Genomic DNA, 18,700 nt, shown 5'->3' with positions numbered 1-18,700 from the left:
CACTCTTCGTCTACATTACTATTTCACAGTGCTGCAAATCGGACTTGTTTCAGAGAAGTTATAATTAGTTCAGTTTCTTCCCTTGAATCCAAAGTGATCGAAGGATTGTGACCTAAACGGTACACCATGTAATAAGCCGTGAACAGAGACAGCAGAAAACGAGAATAAAAGTACGTGTAGTTTAATGGCGAACTGAAAACAGAAGATCAAAACAAGCCTGCCAAGACTGGCGGGTAACATGCGTGACGCGTGACGGGCAACACGCCTTTTCCTCTAAACAACGGAAAGTTATAACGAATAACATTCAGTTTCCACAGCAGTAACAGTGTCAAGAAGCAAGAAAAACAAAAAAAAAACAAAGAATGTCTCAATAGTGATCTTATGGTAATTGATCAATTAAACATCTCAACCAAGCAATGTTTCTAATGTGTGGTTCTTCGAAGGCCCATCAAGTCAGATATCATTGTTTCACTTCTCCAGGGTGCACTGGAAGGACTCTACAATTTAGGGTAAAGATCACCTGCAAAGTAAACAAAAACAATGTTTGGAGAGACTTTCTAGTCAGTAACGAGCAGGAGGGCGGAATACTCTACTGCTTCGAGTAACAGTTCTTTGTGGGGAGCTTGGAGGGTCATGGACTGGAAAGGAGAGAGGAGACCGAGGAGTGAACGTGCAAGGCGGAGGGGGTGTCCTGGATAGTACACATGACTGAAAAACAGGTAAGGGATGTGATGCCTTTGATGGAGTCTCTGGTGTTGAAAGGGGTGACGATTGGTTTGATTTGCTTGGTGTGCTCTCCAGTGCTGAGGAAGTGGTGTCGCTGTCATCCGGGTCTAAGAGTAATGGAGATGGAGGTTCCACTTGTTTTGAATGAAGAGAGGGTATCGGTGAAGTGGGAGTTAAGGAGTTCGGACGAAGTTTCTTCGGTAAAGTCAGGCTACGATCAGGAGTAGGGGAAAGGGAGCTTGGGTCCTGAGGTGGGGCAGGTTGAATCTGCACTCGATTGCGCCTAACTTGTTTGGTGCCAGTCTGGATGTAGTAGGAGCGTGGACCAGCAGAACCGGTTATCCGACCAGGAATCCATGCTTTGGATGACGAGGAGGTGGGAGGCTTGGCGTAAACATGGCTACCAGGAGGGAGTTCAGTTAGTAAAGGCCCGGCATGTTTGTCATATGCTTGTTTTTGCTTTAGTTTACGATGGATGTGCTCTGCCACCACATTGTGGCCGGGAGGGGGAAGGGGTTCGAAAGTGGATATGATTTGTGGGAGATAACTTCGAAGAGTGCGTCCAAACAATCGTTGAGCCGGTGAAAACGTGTGTCCTGTCGGCGAAGTGTTGCGAACTGAAAGGAAGGCCAGATCCACGTCAGCAGTGGTTACTAAAATATGTTTAGCTTATTTCACTGTTGCTTCGCGCGACCATTGGATTGGGACCATTAAGGGAAGGAGGTGATATGATTAAAACCATATTTCATTGCAAATGCCTTGAATAAATCGGAGGTGAATTGGGGTCCATTGTCAGTGATAAGAGTGTGGCGAACTCCATGACGTCCAAAATGCTGCTTGGTTGCTTAAATTACAGCTGAAGACTAAATGCTGGGAAGCTGATCAAGTTCATAGTATTCACTATAGTGGTCCACTGTAACTAAATATGCTAAGCCATTGAGCTCAAAAAGATCTTGTAAGACCAGCTGCCAAGGTAAGTTGGGAACAGAGTAGGGTTTTAATGGTTCCCGAGCATGCTGATGAGGGTACCGAGCACAAATAACGCAGGTTTTGCACATTTCCGTGATCTGATCATTTATACGAGGCCAATACACACATCTACGCGCATGACGAAGAGTGAACTCTGTTCCTCGATGAGCAGCATGAAGCTTGTGAGAAATCTTCTGGCGAGGAGCTAGAGGTATGATGACACGATCCTGTTTGAAAAACAAGTTCTCGCGCTTAGTTAATTCATGACGAGTGGACCAGTACGGTTGCGCAAGGGCAGGGACAGCAGCCTTGTCATTTGGCCAACCTGACTCAATGAAAGGGTGAAGAACCGTGAGCTCTGGATCTGTGCTTGATGCAGCTCTGATCTCCTGTAGGGTAGCATCCTGAAAGCCAGACAGGTTGGGAGAGTTGAATCTTATTTCAGTACGGTACACAAACTCTTCATGCATCTGTTTGTGAGATGTCATAGGCAGAGGTGCTCGCGAGAGTGTGTCAGCTATGTGTAATGGCACACCTCTGTGGTACTCTACACGAAACGAGTAGCGTTGGAGAGAAAGCATCATACTTTGTAGACGACGTGGTGCAGATGCCAGAGGTTTCTTAAAAATGGTTTCAAGAGGCTTATGATCACTCTGGACAGTTATATCAGCCTTGCCAAAAAGAAATTGATCAAACTTGTGGAATCCATGGACAATAGCTAGTGCCTCTTTCTCAATCTGAGCATAACGTTGTTCGGTGGGAGTGAGGGAGCTGGAGCTAAAAGCAACTGGTTGCCATTGGATGTCATTTGAGTTTGAAGACAAAGAGGTTGGCTGGAGTAAGGCAGCTCCCAGGCCATAGTCGGAAGCATCAACGAAGACATGGAGCTTTAGCAACTGAATCTTTTGCTTTAGTGAAAGCCTCTGTGTGCTGGTCAGCCCATAAGAAGGCCTGATTGAGGCGAGTAAGTTCACGTAGTGGACCAACTATTTCGCTGAGGTGAGGACAGAACTTGGAGAGGTAATTGATTGTCCCTATGAAGCGGCGGGTAACAGCTTTGTCTTTAGGTCAAGGCATGTCAAAGATGACAGAGACAATCTACGCACTAGGCTTGAGACCCTCAGAAATGAGGACATGACCCATGAACGGGACAGCATCTGTTTTAAATTTAACTTTCTCTGGATTGAGTCTCAGATTGTGTTCTGAAAGACGCTCTAAGAGTTCCAAAACAGTACGGTCATGATCAACCAGAGCCGAGGCTAATGATGCGCCGCGACCAACTACACAAATATCATCTGCAATGTTAATTACTCACTCAATGCCACACAGAAGATCGTGAAGTCTCCGCTGGAACTCCTCGGGCGCGGAACTGATTCCGAAAGGGAGACGAATCCAACGGTAGTGTCCCCAGGGAGTATGCATTGTGGTCAGCCTAGAAGATTGGTCTGCTAATCTAATAGTTTGGAAAGCGTCCTTTAGGTCAAACGGAGAGAAGACTTTTGCTTGATGTAGACGGTGAATGTTTTCCTTTAAGGTGGGAATGGGGCCTGATAATGGATTTTTTGATGGTTTGCGAAGGGTCTAGGCAAATACGGACTTTGGCAGGTTTTGTGGTTGAGGCTGGACGCTCACGAACCACCATATTGGAGATCCAAGGGGTTGGGTCATTCACACGCTTCAATTGGCCTGAGTCTACCAGTTTGTCTAATGCTCCCTTGATGATTGCAAGTTTGGGAGTAGCATAACGGTGAGGTGCGGCTTGAGTGGGTCTTACGGTAGGGTCAAGAGTTAATGAATAGGGCCCTCCCAGTTCTCCTAGACCCTCAAAAAGGTGAGGATGGACTAATTTTATAGAACTAAATTTCAACTCACCAAGAGGTGGTAAAGTAGAACTTGGGGTCGCCTCGAGTTTCTGAATAGTGTCGACGTCATACTTAACAATTCCCCTCCGTGTGCTGTCAGAGAGACCTAGTAGGGGAGCGTAATAGGTCTGAGCTGTGATGACTTGAACCACTATGTCATAAGATTTGCTACGATGAGTGCAGTGTAAAGCAGTTTGCCCCTGCGTGGGGATGACATTCTTGGAATAATCAAGCAGACGGATGTGAGAGGCTCGATCTTAGCTTCTGGCAGTTGCTGAAGATAACTGGTATGGATGGTGTTGTAGGAGCATCCGGTGTCAACTTGGAAGCGAAGTGGGTGGGGGCTGGAGGATGCTAAGTCTAGGTCTAGGTTAACAAATATACCTTTAGGTGTGGAGTGCACATGAAGGACCTCGTGAGTGATGACGCATGCAGATTGTGAGTTAACAGGATGGGCTTCCAGTGATTCTGATACGGTATTCGCTGAAGAGGAGGAGCGACAAACTTGCTGCCAGTGGCCCCTTTTGCCACAACGATGGCAAGTAGCATTTGCTGCAGGGTAGTCTCGCCTGGCTCAGTGCGTAGCCTTTCCACACCATTGACAAGATGAGGAGGAAATCACGCCAGGCTGAACATGGGGTTGACGTCGGGGTAAGCGATGTGGTGTCTTATTGCCAGCAGGGGCGACTTTATGGACCACTTCTTCCAGCTGGTGTTTGGTGATAGCGAATTCCGTGTTGAGTCCAGCCTCAAAATCACGAGCCTTAGAGATTACTTGAGTGAAAGTGAGTGTTGACATGTCTTCTCGAGAAATGACATCACTGCGAATTTTAATAAAAGTTTCGTTTAGACCAATGATGAAAATATCTCTTTGAAGGCGATCATCCACTTGTGTGAGAAATTGCATTTCTGATACTCGAGGTGAACGAGCGTGTGCCAGGCTTGAACGTTCATACCCGGTTCCTGTTTGAGTAAACGAAGAAAGTTATGAGTACTTTGAGTAATAGGTTCTTCGCCGAGGTAGTGTTCTGAAAGCTGGGTCAACCATCTCGCAGGATGCCCTTTGTCCCCATCTGCAATTTGAGCATCGATGGTAACGGTCAGGACGTCTCATTCTGCTGGGGGAAACGCTCGTCTAAGAGCAGCCATAACTTTTGGCCGCCTCGCAGCAATCCAATACTCATTGCTGTCAACAAGTTTAGTAGGATCCACGTAGTCTTCCATAATACAAACGTCGCGAAAGTTCGCTATAAAAAACTTGAACGCACATCGACGATCGTCAGACGTCGCATCAAAGACCGGTCTGTCCTTTCCGATGATGATGAGAGGTGAACGAATTGGACACCAATGCGAAGAAAAAAACACGTAAAACAAGTGAGGTTGAGATAATCGAACGAAGGCGAGAGTTACGCCTTTCCTAACACCATGTAATAAGCCGTGAACAGAGACAGCAGACAACGAGAATAAAAGCACGTGTAGTTTAATGGCGAACTGAAAACAGAAGATCAAAACAAGCCTGCCAAGACTGACGGGTAACATGCGTGACGTGTGACGGGCAACAGTACTACGTTTGAGCGATGGAACTGATCCTTCAGAGAACTGTCCCTTTTTTGTGTTTTTTCTTTTTTTTGCAACTATTTCATTCGTTTATTTATTCATTCATTTCTTCGTGAATAAATTTACTAGTCAGCTGTAACTACTATTGTTACAAAAGCAAATAGTTTTTGGTATTTTACAGGGAGTTTAACTCCTCAAAAATTAACAAAAGGTGACACCATCGTGCAAAATTAGTTAAAAAGAATTGAATAATAGAATTCAAAGACGAGACAATAAAATACGTATCATAATCAAAGTTAAACAGAGCACTGTTTGAAGACGTAATCAGCCTCGACATGATACGTCATGTGAATTTCCGCCACATTCCAACTAAAAAGTCTGGGGCAATCATAAGAGGAACAGATACACTAATATTCTGTTCTAAGGCGAAGTTTACCATATTATTACGATAGTAAAAAAATTACATACTTTTCATTGCAAAAAATTACCTTTCTTGCACTTAGCTTAAAAAAAAAACCGTTAAAGGCTACCGACTTTGGCAAGTTACCTTATCATCGAATTAGATTCCTTGATCCAGATCGATATCAGAAGTGACTAACATCTTATTAACGATTTATTTACCCAGCTAATGGTGCAGTCGCAACTACCGACATTTTATTAACAGATCGAAAATAAATAATCGCTATAGATTAACTACCGTGCTCAGAATGATTGTATTAAACAGTGAGACAGTTGACTTTTGTACTCGCGCTGTCGAATCTATTCTTTCAAGTTGAGGGTTTTTCACTGAGCTCAAAATCATTGCAAGACTGCAATTCAGCTACCCACATATCACCAACATCGCCTGGATTAATCTGTGAGCTCTTCTTTGTGGAGTTTCCACTGTTTATAGATGGAAAAATGGTGTTCACCTTTCTTTTGAATCGCTCTCGAATCTGCAGATAGACATGTAAAGTAAGAAAAAGAAATTCCAATGCATATTCAAGTTTAAAAACCACATTCTCTACACCATATGTGTGATTTTTCAAGTTAACTTACCTGGCTGTTTCGCAAACAGTGAAGAACGAAAATGAGGAAACCCTTGAACAAAAAAAATTGTTTTTCAGATAAATTGTGATTTGTGATATGACCGGAGATAACTGCATTAAAGTTTTATTTCCATAGGTCTAAAAAAAACCAAAGAAATTAAATTACTTCTGGAGTCGTGAGAATCTCATAAACAGGGGAATCGCTTTCTTTTTTTAACTTTAATTTAATTCTGTTCTGTCTGGTTCAAAATTACAAGTTTCATATTATCACAGTAAAATGTTTGGTTATAGCTAAGCGATAGAACGCATTTCCCGGGCCCTAATAAACGTGAAAAGAGCCGTACGGGATGTTGTCACAACGCGAGGAAAGCTCATAAATCCCAAGCCAAACTCTATAACTTCATTAACCATCCGCTTGCAAACGGAATTGACCAATCAGACGATGCGTACTATGTTCACTATAGTATAAAGTGATCTAGACACTGAAAATGGATAGGTTCATATATAAAATTATGAAATGATAATATTTAATACTCACCTGTGTAGAGTTCAGGATGTTAAAAATGTAGGAAAAAGCTATGTGTAATGGCGACAAAAAACCAAATAGCCACGTGACACCCAGAAGGGGAATCATCACCACGCATACTCTAATGCCAATTCTGAGGGACGAAAACATGCGGGTTAATAGAATGCATATCACCGCTAGAAACATTTGTGGTAACCTGATCAATTTCAACAAAACCTTGAGGCAGCTAGACGTAAACTATCAAAATTATATCAAAACAGTTCTGTTCAATATAAAAGCTCCATCTCACCGTATTTGTTGACTTTGCTTGTCTCCTGTTGGCTGCATACTGCTCATCTCCTTAATGACTCGTACGAGTATCACCAAGTTGATCTTGAAGCGAGAAAATTATTGAAAATTTTTGTATTAGGGTATGGGTGTTGCACATTTCAAGTCATATACTAAAATCACCAACGATGATATGAAGAAAAAAATTAATAACCCGTATCAGAAACTTACCACTTCAATTGTAATTACGAATGTGACAAATATCCAAATCAGGTTATTCTCTGAAGACATCCAACAGCTAAAATGAAGAAAGGAAAATTGAAATAAAATTAAGGTAAAATTAAAAATGTGAACATACGAACTCCAGTTCTTAAGAATGTACAAAATGATATTGCATTTTTATGATTATGTGATGATAAGAATAGGGTAACGATCGGAAGGGAAGATTATGGAGAAAAAAGGGAATGTGACAAAAAATAAATATATGGACTAAATAATAATTTGATTAAAAGTGTTTGGAAGATTGTTCATTTTAATTTCTCTTCCTCTTCTCTGCCCACGCTTGGTCAGAGTATCTGGAAAAATTGACAATACTGACATCCTTTTGAGAAGGGGTTTGAGAATAGTTAGTAAGGATACCAAAGCAAATTAATAAAAAGAGCCAAAACTTCAGGAAACAAAATTAACAATGTAAGAGAAGAAATACAAGGTAAAAAGAGAAAGAAAGGTGCGCCTCTTACAATTTGTCACTGGTATAGCTTTGTATCCCTTCTTTCCCAGCAGCGATACACAGTGAAATGGCCACCATAACCAGGGGCAAACCTATTACACAATTTTACAGCAAAAAAGTGATTTAAAATGATTCATATATTTAAAAACATAATTTACAACAGTGAATGTATCAGGTAAGTTTAGCCGTAAAAAGAAAGTACCCCATGACATGACGTGATACATGTGCATCTTGGTGTTGATGTTATAAACTTTTACAACAAACAGGTAGAGATAAATTCCCTCGACCAGCATCCAACAGAAAGCAGCCATCAGGAAATATTGCATAAGAGCTGCTACTGTGACACACACACCCTACACAAAGAGGAAACGAAAACAGCAACATATGTCGTTATTTTCATGTTTTGTTCGATTATATTATCTTTGAATATATTCTACAAAACAGAAAAGCTGCCAACCTTGTTTTCTGTGGCATTTATTCCGGTAAGAAATATTATTTGTCCAGCTCCTAAAGTCACGGCAAGGCTTAAGCGTATTTGAGACAGAGGTTGACGGACATCTCTGATAAAATAAAAAGTAATATACAGCACCAAAAAACAAAAACAAAGAAAAAAAAACAAAACCACGTGGAAGGAAGCAAGAGAGATTAGTTACAGTACGCAGGTGAGCTTTGAAAGTCAATGATAACGAGAGACGCCCACAACCTGCTGTGCAGATTTAGTTTCTAATTAACAACTAGGCCTTTCCAATTGTAGTCGGCGTGAAAAAATGTATCTATTAATGTATTTTCCCGATCTTTTGATTACAATACTTACGTGAGGAAAAAATACAGAGTTATTGTCCATAGCATTCCGATAATAGAAAGGCTCAATCCTACGTACGTGATGATCTCCAGAATAGTTATGTCCTTGGTGGAGAGCTGTGGCGCAAATAAACATAAAAAAGAGGATGATACATTAATTGACCACACGGACCTATTACTTGAAAATAACTTAAGAAAAAGATTACCTTTGTGCCACCCCTGAAGTCCACTAAGACAGCAAAATGAGTCAAATGACTGCAGCTGCAAACTGTCTCTTCGGAGTTGCTATTCGATGGATCCACAAAACAACCCTTCTCTGAAAACCCGTCTGGACTAAAAAATTATGTTACAGATGAGAATAATGATCTTATACAAAAAAATCGGGGTTTCAAACATCAGTTACGGTTTTGACTGCCTTTGTTTTGGTATTTCAGAGAAAAAAACCATCCGTATCTTCTCGGTGATACTAACTAACGAAAAGGTATATCTTGTAGGAAGACAAAAAGAAACGTGTATTCCAAATAAAGATAGCGTTGGTAGCAGAAACAAATAAGAAAAAACAACAACGTATAAAGCTTCCGGAAGTGTTCCCCTGAAAGTCGGTGGCAGTAAAAGCGTTAAGCTCAATGACAGCAAGAATATGGTAACCACCTTAACCAGATAAAGAGTTTTAGGTCGATTACAATTTTAGCCCAGGTCAAGAGAATTGATCGGTCAGACTTCACCTCAGATTATCAAAACGTCAAGAATCGTCACTGACAATGCAATCTGACATCATGAATTCCTGAATGAATTCCTTATTTATATTGCGCCTTTTCTATACGATATTCAAAGGCGCCGTACCCCCCCCCCTCCCCATAAATTTGATAGACACTACACAAAGATAGACAACAACAACAGGCACTACGTGTCCTACTCTTTTCGAACAGTGTGTGGGTTCTTTAACGTTTCCACACATTTTTTTTATCACATACAAGGGCTTGTGAGACGGGACCTCCATTTATCGTCCCTATCCGAGTTGACTAGAAAGTCTAACCATTTGCAGATATTATTATAAAGGCAGCACTTTCTTCTTAATTATTTAAAGACCCTGAGTGTTGGTCAGGCCGGATTTGAACTCACGACCTCCCGCACAACCTCCCGCACAACAGTCCGGCGCTCTACCAATTGAGCTAACCAGGATAACAATTACATTGCGAAAGATTGTTCGAGTGATAATTTCCAACTCTTACACTCAACTTTGGACTGAAGAAATATATGATATTAAAGCATGTTAAGGAAATAAATGTATTCAACAAATAAAGAAGCCTTGGCTGTGCTCTGTCCCTTGGTAAAGCAAGCAGGAAGCGGCTAGAGCACGAGAGAAGTGTAGGGGGAAACGCAGTAGTAATCCTCGGACATCATACAAATTGGTAGATGGTGCGAAAACTTTAGCTACGAGCTTTGTGTTCTGATGAAATATGCTCTTTCAACCAATCGTAAATCATATAAATGCTTTACCTTATTTTGAAGCCACTCCAAAACACGCAATGCTTTATTTTTTCAACAACCTATAAAAATATTTTTATATTACGTTATTCCCTTAAAAGCCAACTAACACAACACATACGATCCGAAATTATCTTTCGATGTTCATACTGCTACCTTTAGGTTTCTAAACCTCAAGATGACATCTTGCCGTAGTTGTTCAGGCTTGGGATCCATAGCTGCTGTCATTATCTTACTGTTCACGTACCTGTAAATAGAATTAAATCCTTCTAAAAATTACTCATGTTGTTTTTACAGTAAACGTACCTCAGTATGGTGTCAAGCTTCGTTGCAATGCATTGTGGTACCCCTTAACTTCATATTGGAGAACTCCGTTTTATAAAATATGTGGATGAAAAGTAAGTTCTTTTTGTGTTTTTTTTCAGAGTTTAAAGAGCAACCTAACCATTGCATATTGTCTTGAGACGCACTAAAAAAGGTGGGCCATTCAATATAAACACGTTAGGCAAGAACTAATTTTTGAATATTTTATCCTTTAACGTCACCTTGAACCATCAGTTTCTTTCCCGATGGATTTATTTCTCAGAAGTAATTCATGGAGATCTTTGTACACACATCCAACAACCACTGACCCTAAAAATAAAAAAATTAGCCAGTATAAAAATGTCCTCTGTATAACCCTATACCATGAGATTAGTCCAGCTTTACACGTATTCCAAATCCGCTACGAGCCAGACGCAAGTGATTTGCACATTTTTCGAGTTTTCCTCCAACGTCTCAACTAGGTCATTAAAGTCGAACTTTCTGCGGGTTTACCAGTGCAATTAACGATGGGTTTCGACTTATCTGGGCGTTTGTATTTTCTAAGCTATGTCACCATTTTCAGTTAAATTTTGCTTGTTGACTAACCGTAAAAGAATAAATAATAGAGCAAAATCCAAAACAAGATATTGTATAATTTAGAGTTAAAAATTTGGTTAGCACAAACCATTCTCAGCAAAATCTTTTGCAGAAATATTAATACTAGCTTGCCATTCTTCCTCCTTGAGGAAGAAGTCAGTCCCATGGCGATAACCTTTTTGAATGGCCACAACTGTAAGAAGGAAGAAGGAGAAGACTAAATGTTAGATGATGATTGGAATTGTGAGATAACATTAGCATATGTGGAAGTTTTATTATTATTATTATCATTATTAACATTTTTTAATATTATTTTATTTTGTACGCACATAAATTTAAAGAAAACGACAAAACTTTTGAGTTTAAAATACATGTTTCGACAGAAACCTCTGTCATCTTCAGTTGATTAACAAAGCGTTACAAGTTGAATTTATAAGTACATGCTAATTAAGCTAGTAACAACAGAAAACGTGACAATGTGAAAATTATAAGGATAGTTTTAGATTTACATGATGTAATTGTTGATTCAAAGAAGGTTGTTCTCTTTGAATATGAATAGCTACTTTTATCTTGAGTTAGAAACTCGTAGAGGCGTGATCTAAGATCTGGAAAGCATTACAACATTACAAAAACTTAAACGTGATCCGGATTTATTTGACCCAAATTTAATATATACTGTTCTTCTGGTATGTTAAGAAATAGAAACAAACAGCACGAACAAAACCAAATAATTAATCGACCACTTTCTTCGATGCACCTACTTCAACTAACCTTTGAGACGAGTAACAGGCTAACTTACTGTGTTCTTACGGCTTCCATTTGTATGTATTTCTTTCGGCCAGGCAGTAGACAGAGCATTCAATTAGTCGATAGGTCAGTTAGTCAGTCACTAGTTAATCAATCATAAAATATCTGAATATTTCAACTCACCCATGTTTTGACTAATGGTCTTTGCAGATGGATTCGTTCCACTCAGATGGTATTTACCATAATTAAGAGCAAATTCCTCGAAGGCGACTGCCACCTCAAAGATGGATCCGATTTTTGTTTCATCTTCTTTATTACTCAGTTGGCCTGCATGGGGTTTCGTGATGTTCAGAAGGTTATCGGTGAAGTGTTGAAATACACGCACAGCCTCCTGTGAGGACAAAAATACTCTTTAGTAATGTTATTATGAATTGAAGTACCTGGCAATACATTTACCCCAACAAAAGCAGCTGGAAGTTACAGATAAAAAATTCCACCAAGGTGATAATATTGGTAATTGATAGGGCTTGGATTGATAGGGTAATTGTTGGCAAGTAAAGAATGGCTCTCAGTTGAGACTCGCAGTCCCGTTGGCTCTCTTTTAAGAAAGAAAAAAAACTTTTTGACAGATCAAGATCGAAATTAATCACCATCATCATTATAGTGAAGTGAAAGAGCTGCCCTTCTTTAGAAGAGGTATCCCTGTCTACATTTTATTTCAATTTTCATTGACGCGCTTAAACTCCTATGTTTCGTTCTATGTTTAAAAGACCTTTGAAGCTTGCGAAATTGCTGCGTTTAGTTGCAGACGTAATTTTTTTAAAACTATTGTATATACAATTTCTAAAGATTATATAATCATGTGATAAATGAGCAATACATGCAATCATACCTTCAACGAATTGTTTCTCTTGATGTCTATTTCAGTGAGTTTAGAAATAGAATGATTTGCCTGTGATGAAGAAACACAAGAACGTTGGCGATTGCCAGAGGCTATGAAAATTATAATTACAAAGAGAAAGAGGAATTACAATACTCATGTACCTACCAAATTCTTCATTGCTTCCGATGTCAATGACGGAATTTTCCAATTTAATGATGGCGGAGATGACGATGGTGACGGAAATAACGATGCTGCTGCTGGCGATGATGATGTTGATGACAAAGAAACTGATAATGTTGTTGATGCTGATTCTGATGATGGATTAAGTTTTAATTCTGCAGTTTCTGATGCTTCTACACCTAATGACGATACTGCTGCTGCTATCAATAAAGAAGGTGATAATAAAGATATTGATGGTTTTGTTGATATTATTTCTGATGATGGGGTTGACTCTGATTTTGCTGTTTCTGATGCTTCTACACCTAATGACCATGCTGAAGACGATGGTAATGGTGATGGTAAAAGGAGAGGTAACCGTGACAACGACTATGATTGCAAAACAACTGGATGTTGAGGAGAAAGCAAGTTATTAAAATGAAATTAAAACCAAAATTGGAAATTTATCGTAAAGCATAAGAGTATGAACCATTAAAAAAAAGTTAATATGAAGAATCGCGAACACTCCAACACAAAAAAGTATTATATTTAAAATTCACTTAGTTAATTTTACTCACAACAGGTATAGGAGTTTCCTGTTCGTTGCACTGTTGGAATTTGAGTTGAGAAAACTTGATCTGTTGTAGAAAAGGCAGGTGTGATGATATTCGAGATGTATAGGTCTGAAGTGCTGCAGGAGCCATTTAGACATTTAGTGCACCTGCAATGTTTACCTATGTCACAGCGGGTATGAAAGACTCCCTTCGTGAAAGGCAATGAGTCGTACTTGGGCATGAGACTTCCACAGCATCCACCACTCCCACAACATGTGATCTCACCCTGAGGATTGTTAGGCCAGCTTCTTACCATGTGGCATGTGGGACTGTCGCACGTTTGTGTACAATCGATAGCGTTACAATGCATGCTGCACACTTCTACTCCATTGCTGCAATGCTGTTTTTTGCACTTTCCCCCGCTGCAGTTAAGTTTACATGTTTTAGCATTGCAAGTCTGTTCACAATCCCCTTCGCCACATTCCAGATCCATTTCACATATTTTTACTTCATCAGAGCATTCCTGTTTTTTGCACTTTCCTCCACTGCAGTTCAGTTTACATGTTTTAGCATTGCAAGTCTGTTCACAATCCCCTTCGCCACATTTCTGATCCATTTCACATATTTTTACTTTATCAGAGCATTCCTGTTTTTTGCACTTTCCTCCACTGCAGTTCAGTTTACATGTTTTAGCATTGCAAATTTGTTCACAGTCACCTTCGCTGCATTCCAGATCCATCTCGCATAATTGAACTGCATTGTTGCAATTCTGTTTGCACCCTGTCGTCTTGCATTTCATAAAACAAGAGTTATTGCCACTGTTGCACTGAAGTGAATTGCAAGGAGCATTATTATTATTATTATTATTATGACAATCCGATGTACATATATTTTGGTTGCATGCATCATCGCCCAACCCAAGGCCTGAAAAAAAAAATAAATACATAAAGTAACACCAATGATGATTACCAGTCATGACAATAACTATGACAAGAAGAGTCAGGCAAGACTTTCGCTGGTACAAAGATTTAGGCAATTGTTGAATATAACAAGCTTATAGTTTTCATGGAATTTACCGCTACAGCAAAGTGAGCACATAAACATGTTGTACTATATCTTATTAGACGTTCTGTTGTGTGGTATCGCTGCCGACCTGAATTATCATCACTCAGTGAGCATAATGAACTCGTGTCCTCATGCCGCCACAGAAACGAATCGATACTGCGCATGCATGCGTAATAACCGAACAACGCATTTAATTCTACCGCCACGCCTCTTATGCAAATTTGTGTAGTATATAAGCGATGGCTACGAATATTCTTATCAAGAAAATCCCCTGATGAGTGAACAATCACGAAACCGGCCCGTGGGGATGAAAGCGTAGTCTTCGATCGTTTTTTTGTAACGCAATATATATATATATATATATAGGCAAACTATTGTAGTACACGAGGACGGACAACTTCGAGCTAAGAAAGACATATACTCAAATAACAAGTCTAAGAAAGTTTAATAAAATACGTTTCGGTCCGAGACCTTCATCAGTTGTAATACAATGACTTACAAATTCCTTAAATAGATTTATAGGGGGCGTGATGACACATACAAATAAACACAGTAATTACTACGCAAAAAATTATCACAATAAAAAGAAATGGAAGAATTGTCGAATCCACTGAAAATGTTAAGGAACCAGCGTTGACTTGAAGGCTTGAATAAGCGCCAGGAATTTCACTCCACAAAAAGAATAAACTATAATTAATGCGGATAATTTTTTCAAATTGGGCGGGCATCAAAGGTCCCAGTCTCATTGTTGATTGGGAATTTTAGTACAATTCTCGCCTTTCTAGCTTCATCTGCTTCGACATAGAAGAATTCTATCTATACATCAACCTAGATCTCCTAAACAAAGCACTCAACTTCGCATCTGATTTTGACAACATCACCGCCGACGAAAGGAACATTATTATTCATGCCAAAAGCTCGATTTTAATCTACAAGTCTTGAACCAGTTTGTTATAATCATATATATATATATATATATATATATATATAGTCACACGTCACAAGTCACACTTTTTATATATATATATATATATATATATATATATATATATATATACATATATATATGTTTATCTATTTACTTTTTGCAAGGATAGGCCGCTCCTTTCCAGGGGTCTAGTACGATGAATTATGCATCATCACTATGCCCAGAAATATATCCTCTTTTTGTGCCATTTTGCAGGTGTCTCTAGGCTAGAGTAAAGAATGACGCCGTGCTCCCATAATTGAGCTGTGTAACATAAATGTTTAGAAATATGCTATCTCTAAATACCAAGTATATTTCTGCATATCGCCTATTTTATCCCTGAGTATCAAAAATATTTTTGACAAACAGCTTGAATTGACCACTGTTGTTTATTCGACTGAATTCATAAGAAAAATAAATCAATGTAGCTACTTAGGACCAAAATAAAAATTGAAAATGGAATAGAAAAAAATACGTTGTACCATTTTAAAATAAGACTAGAGATATAGTTGTTCAGCTACTAGAATCGTTGATTTATGAGAGGTTTTGAAAAGCTGACTCCTCGTTGGTAAAGCACTACACCGGTATCGCAGAGGTCATGGTTTCGAATCCCGCACAGGCCTGGAATTTTTTTTCAGGCCCTACTGCTTAAGTAGTGTTTATAACTGCGAAGATCGTTCTCGTAGTAATTTCTTTAACCGCAGTTCACATATATGATTTTCATATGTTCACAAACGCTAACCACTATTTACTGGTTATCCCAGAGTTCGCATGTCATTTCAAGTGAAAAATTGGGCTTAAATCATACCATCACCATTTGCGTATTTGCGCAAGAACTTTACATATTTTATGAAAGACTCGTGAGTTAAATAAGACTAAAAGGTTGGAGCTTAGGAATACATTGCTAAATTAGCTCCTTGAAGCATATCCCTTAAAATCATTTGTATTGGCTTCCTAATGGAAGTCGCCTTTGTCAACTGTGATGAAGGGCAAACTTGTTTAATTAACACCATTCTAGTTCTAGCGCTCTCAGGTGGTTTCAATCAATTTTTCTTTATCTGTTTTGCTTTTTTGTTATTTGCGAACACTATTCGGAGAGCCATAGGCTCGGCTCATCCGGGTATACTTATGATATATATTAAAGAATATAAATCTTTCGAAAACAACTTTCGTACTCACTCAGGAGAGTTGTTGATAACACGAGAATTCCCCATAAATGGCAGCTTCTGGTCATCATCATTTTTTTTTCCATTGTATGCGTTGAGCAACTGTCAACTGAACCAAAGAAAAACTTTAGTCAAATTTGCTGTCGCTGAAGATCTTTCAAAATGTTCTTTCTCGGTATGAAAGGCTTGTGAGAATTATCTTTTCACAACTTTTCGAAAGATTAGTTGGAGCCAGCTGCTTTGAGTGTAGGCATATGCGGCAATTTGACCATTATGCAAATCGTCAACATCAGATCTTTCCGGTTAAAATGTACTCGCATTTCTCCTTTTAACACCCGTTTGAAGTTTAGGGAAAACAAACATGATCAAAATGAAATTATCATTCCGAGAAAGTGTTCCAGCATAACTTTTAGAACTCTCTCCATAGGGTTGCACGCGACGTGTAATGACAGAGCAGAAAGTTGTTTTAATCTTTTTTTTTTTTTTTCTAAATGATGTAGCCTCAGGGTAAAGATATTAAGTTTCGTTAGTAGTCATGCTAACAAAAATTCATCAATGATCATTGCTACCCTTTGTTTATTTAGCCAGTTTACAAAGATTTAAGTCTTTTCAGAGCGTAAGCATAACAGAAGTCACTTCGCGATAATAATAACTCCATTGAAAACGGGTCTATCAATGAAGATTTTTTCTCTTTATTAATATTAGCACCTATATCGGCTTAGTGGTGCAAAGCCACAGACTGTGCCTGTTTTTTTTTCATACTCCACAAATTTTTCTAAATGATACACATTAATTTTTTCGTCAATAAAAAATTGGGCATAGTAAGTCAAAAAACTCTGTTTGATTTAATCGTCTAAAACTAACGGGCTAATGCTTTCCTTTACTAGTAATGAGCGGGTTTCTTATCTTCACTTGAACACGTACATGATAGTTCACATGACATATGTTGATATATGTTTTCGTAATTGACCACTTGTTTCATTACCGTTGGTGTTTCTAAAACTTTCCGGGAAAATTCTGAAAACAAGGAAAAAACATAAACTTCAAATAATAACGGTGAAGTTGGAGCATTTTTGTGAAAAAATGGTTGCCATCGTGAAAACAAAGAGCTCTATTGATGTTCCTATCGCTGTTTTGCACGAAAGTGTATTTTTTGCTTTCGTAAAAGAGACATTTACTTCGCAAAAACCTTCGAAACACCGATATATTTTTGGTTCTTCTTTTTCCGTTCACTTCTTGCTCATAATTGAATACGGTTTTGCGTAAACGCTGCAATTCAGACTACGTCTTCTACTGTAGCGAATATTAACGCATAATATCGAAATACTCATAGGAAAATAAAAACACTATCTGTTGCCAAGTTGAATCTAGTTGAACCAAACGCAACCTCTTAACAAAATTGCTATAGCATTTGATTCGCCACAAATTTACCTTGCCAGTATCCTTGAAGAAGGCTTCGTTGATTGTTATCTTTTGGAAATCTTTGACAGGTCACACAGCAAGTGTTGTTTTGAGCTAGAAACAGCTGTTTATTGCAATTGCAAGCATTTTATGCGGGAAATTGATTGTCATAGAAACGACTGACGTCAGTTGTCTCCGCGAAAATAAGACGCAGTATGCCTTTTGTAGCCGTTTAAAATTTAAGTAAAACAAATAAAACTGGTACGAAACTGTTCCAGAACAGATTTTCCAACTCTTTTAACATAATAACGTGGGATGCGTGATGACAAAGCGAAAACTATATTTTCTTCTTGATGATGTAGCCCGGGGCTAAAAGTAAAGATCTAAGTATTACTGACTAGCATTCTTTGTTTATTTAGCCAGTTAACAGTGAATTCATTTTTAGGGCCCAAATGCGTTGCCTCGAGAGAATTACGCCATTAGACTAAAATGCTTGTAACAGATCTATCTGAGATTACTTTTTCCCTTTCATGAATTGACACACTTTAGGGTGGTGTAGAGAAACATAACGCGACTGATTGTTTCACGCACAAGGGTTTTCGATTATGCACATAGCTTTATGTCGTTGTCATGAATAGTGGGGATAAGAGTTTAAGATATGTTGTTTGATTAGCGCTTTTTTTTATAAAAACTACTCGAAATTTTATTCTCCTTCAGTTGTTATTTTGATAACAATAATTTACCGCTACATTCACAATGACGAGGCACCATTACTATACTTTGTGGATAAGAATTATCCATATTATGGTGACAGTGGTAATCTGTTATGCTAAAACATGCACATGGTAGTTTAAAATAGTTTTCTGATTGGCTGTTTCCTTCAAAATGACGGGTTGATAACTATTAG

At 38.8% G+C, this 18,700-nt stretch overlaps 1 protein-coding gene and 1 pseudogene across 1 annotated transcript; both read right to left on the bottom strand.

The window, feature by feature from the left end:
- Positions 1 to 3,175: 3,175 nt before the first annotated feature.
- On the bottom strand, positions 3,176 to 5,096 carry LOC148736884 (uncharacterized; annotated as a pseudogene).
- Positions 5,022 to 17,945, bottom strand: LOC111335124 (adhesion G protein-coupled receptor L3-like). Its single transcript, XM_088747816.1, has 20 exons — positions 17,824 to 17,945; positions 16,406 to 16,501; positions 13,219 to 14,118; positions 12,650 to 12,864; positions 12,494 to 12,553; positions 11,785 to 11,992; positions 10,943 to 11,047; positions 10,500 to 10,587; positions 10,111 to 10,201; positions 9,967 to 10,016; positions 8,673 to 8,799; positions 8,480 to 8,583; positions 8,123 to 8,225; positions 7,868 to 8,018; positions 7,676 to 7,757; positions 7,167 to 7,233; positions 6,958 to 7,040; positions 6,681 to 6,801; positions 6,153 to 6,194; positions 5,022 to 6,049 (listed from the first exon to the last, which is right to left on the bottom strand). The coding sequence occupies exons 2-20, from the start codon at positions 16,476 to 16,478 to the stop codon at positions 5,882 to 5,884; spliced, it is 2,838 nt and encodes a 945-aa protein (XP_088603942.1). The 5' UTR covers positions 16,479 to 16,501; positions 17,824 to 17,945; the 3' UTR covers positions 5,022 to 5,881.
- Between the last annotated feature and the right edge of the window lie 755 nt (positions 17,946 to 18,700).

The sequence above is a fragment of the Stylophora pistillata genome, chromosome 2 (genome assembly GCF_964205215.1).
Source record: "Stylophora pistillata chromosome 2, jaStyPist1.2, whole genome shotgun sequence".
Taxonomy (NCBI): Eukaryota; Metazoa; Cnidaria; class Anthozoa; order Scleractinia; family Pocilloporidae; genus Stylophora; species Stylophora pistillata.
This window is presented reverse-complemented; position numbering and strand designations above follow the sequence as displayed.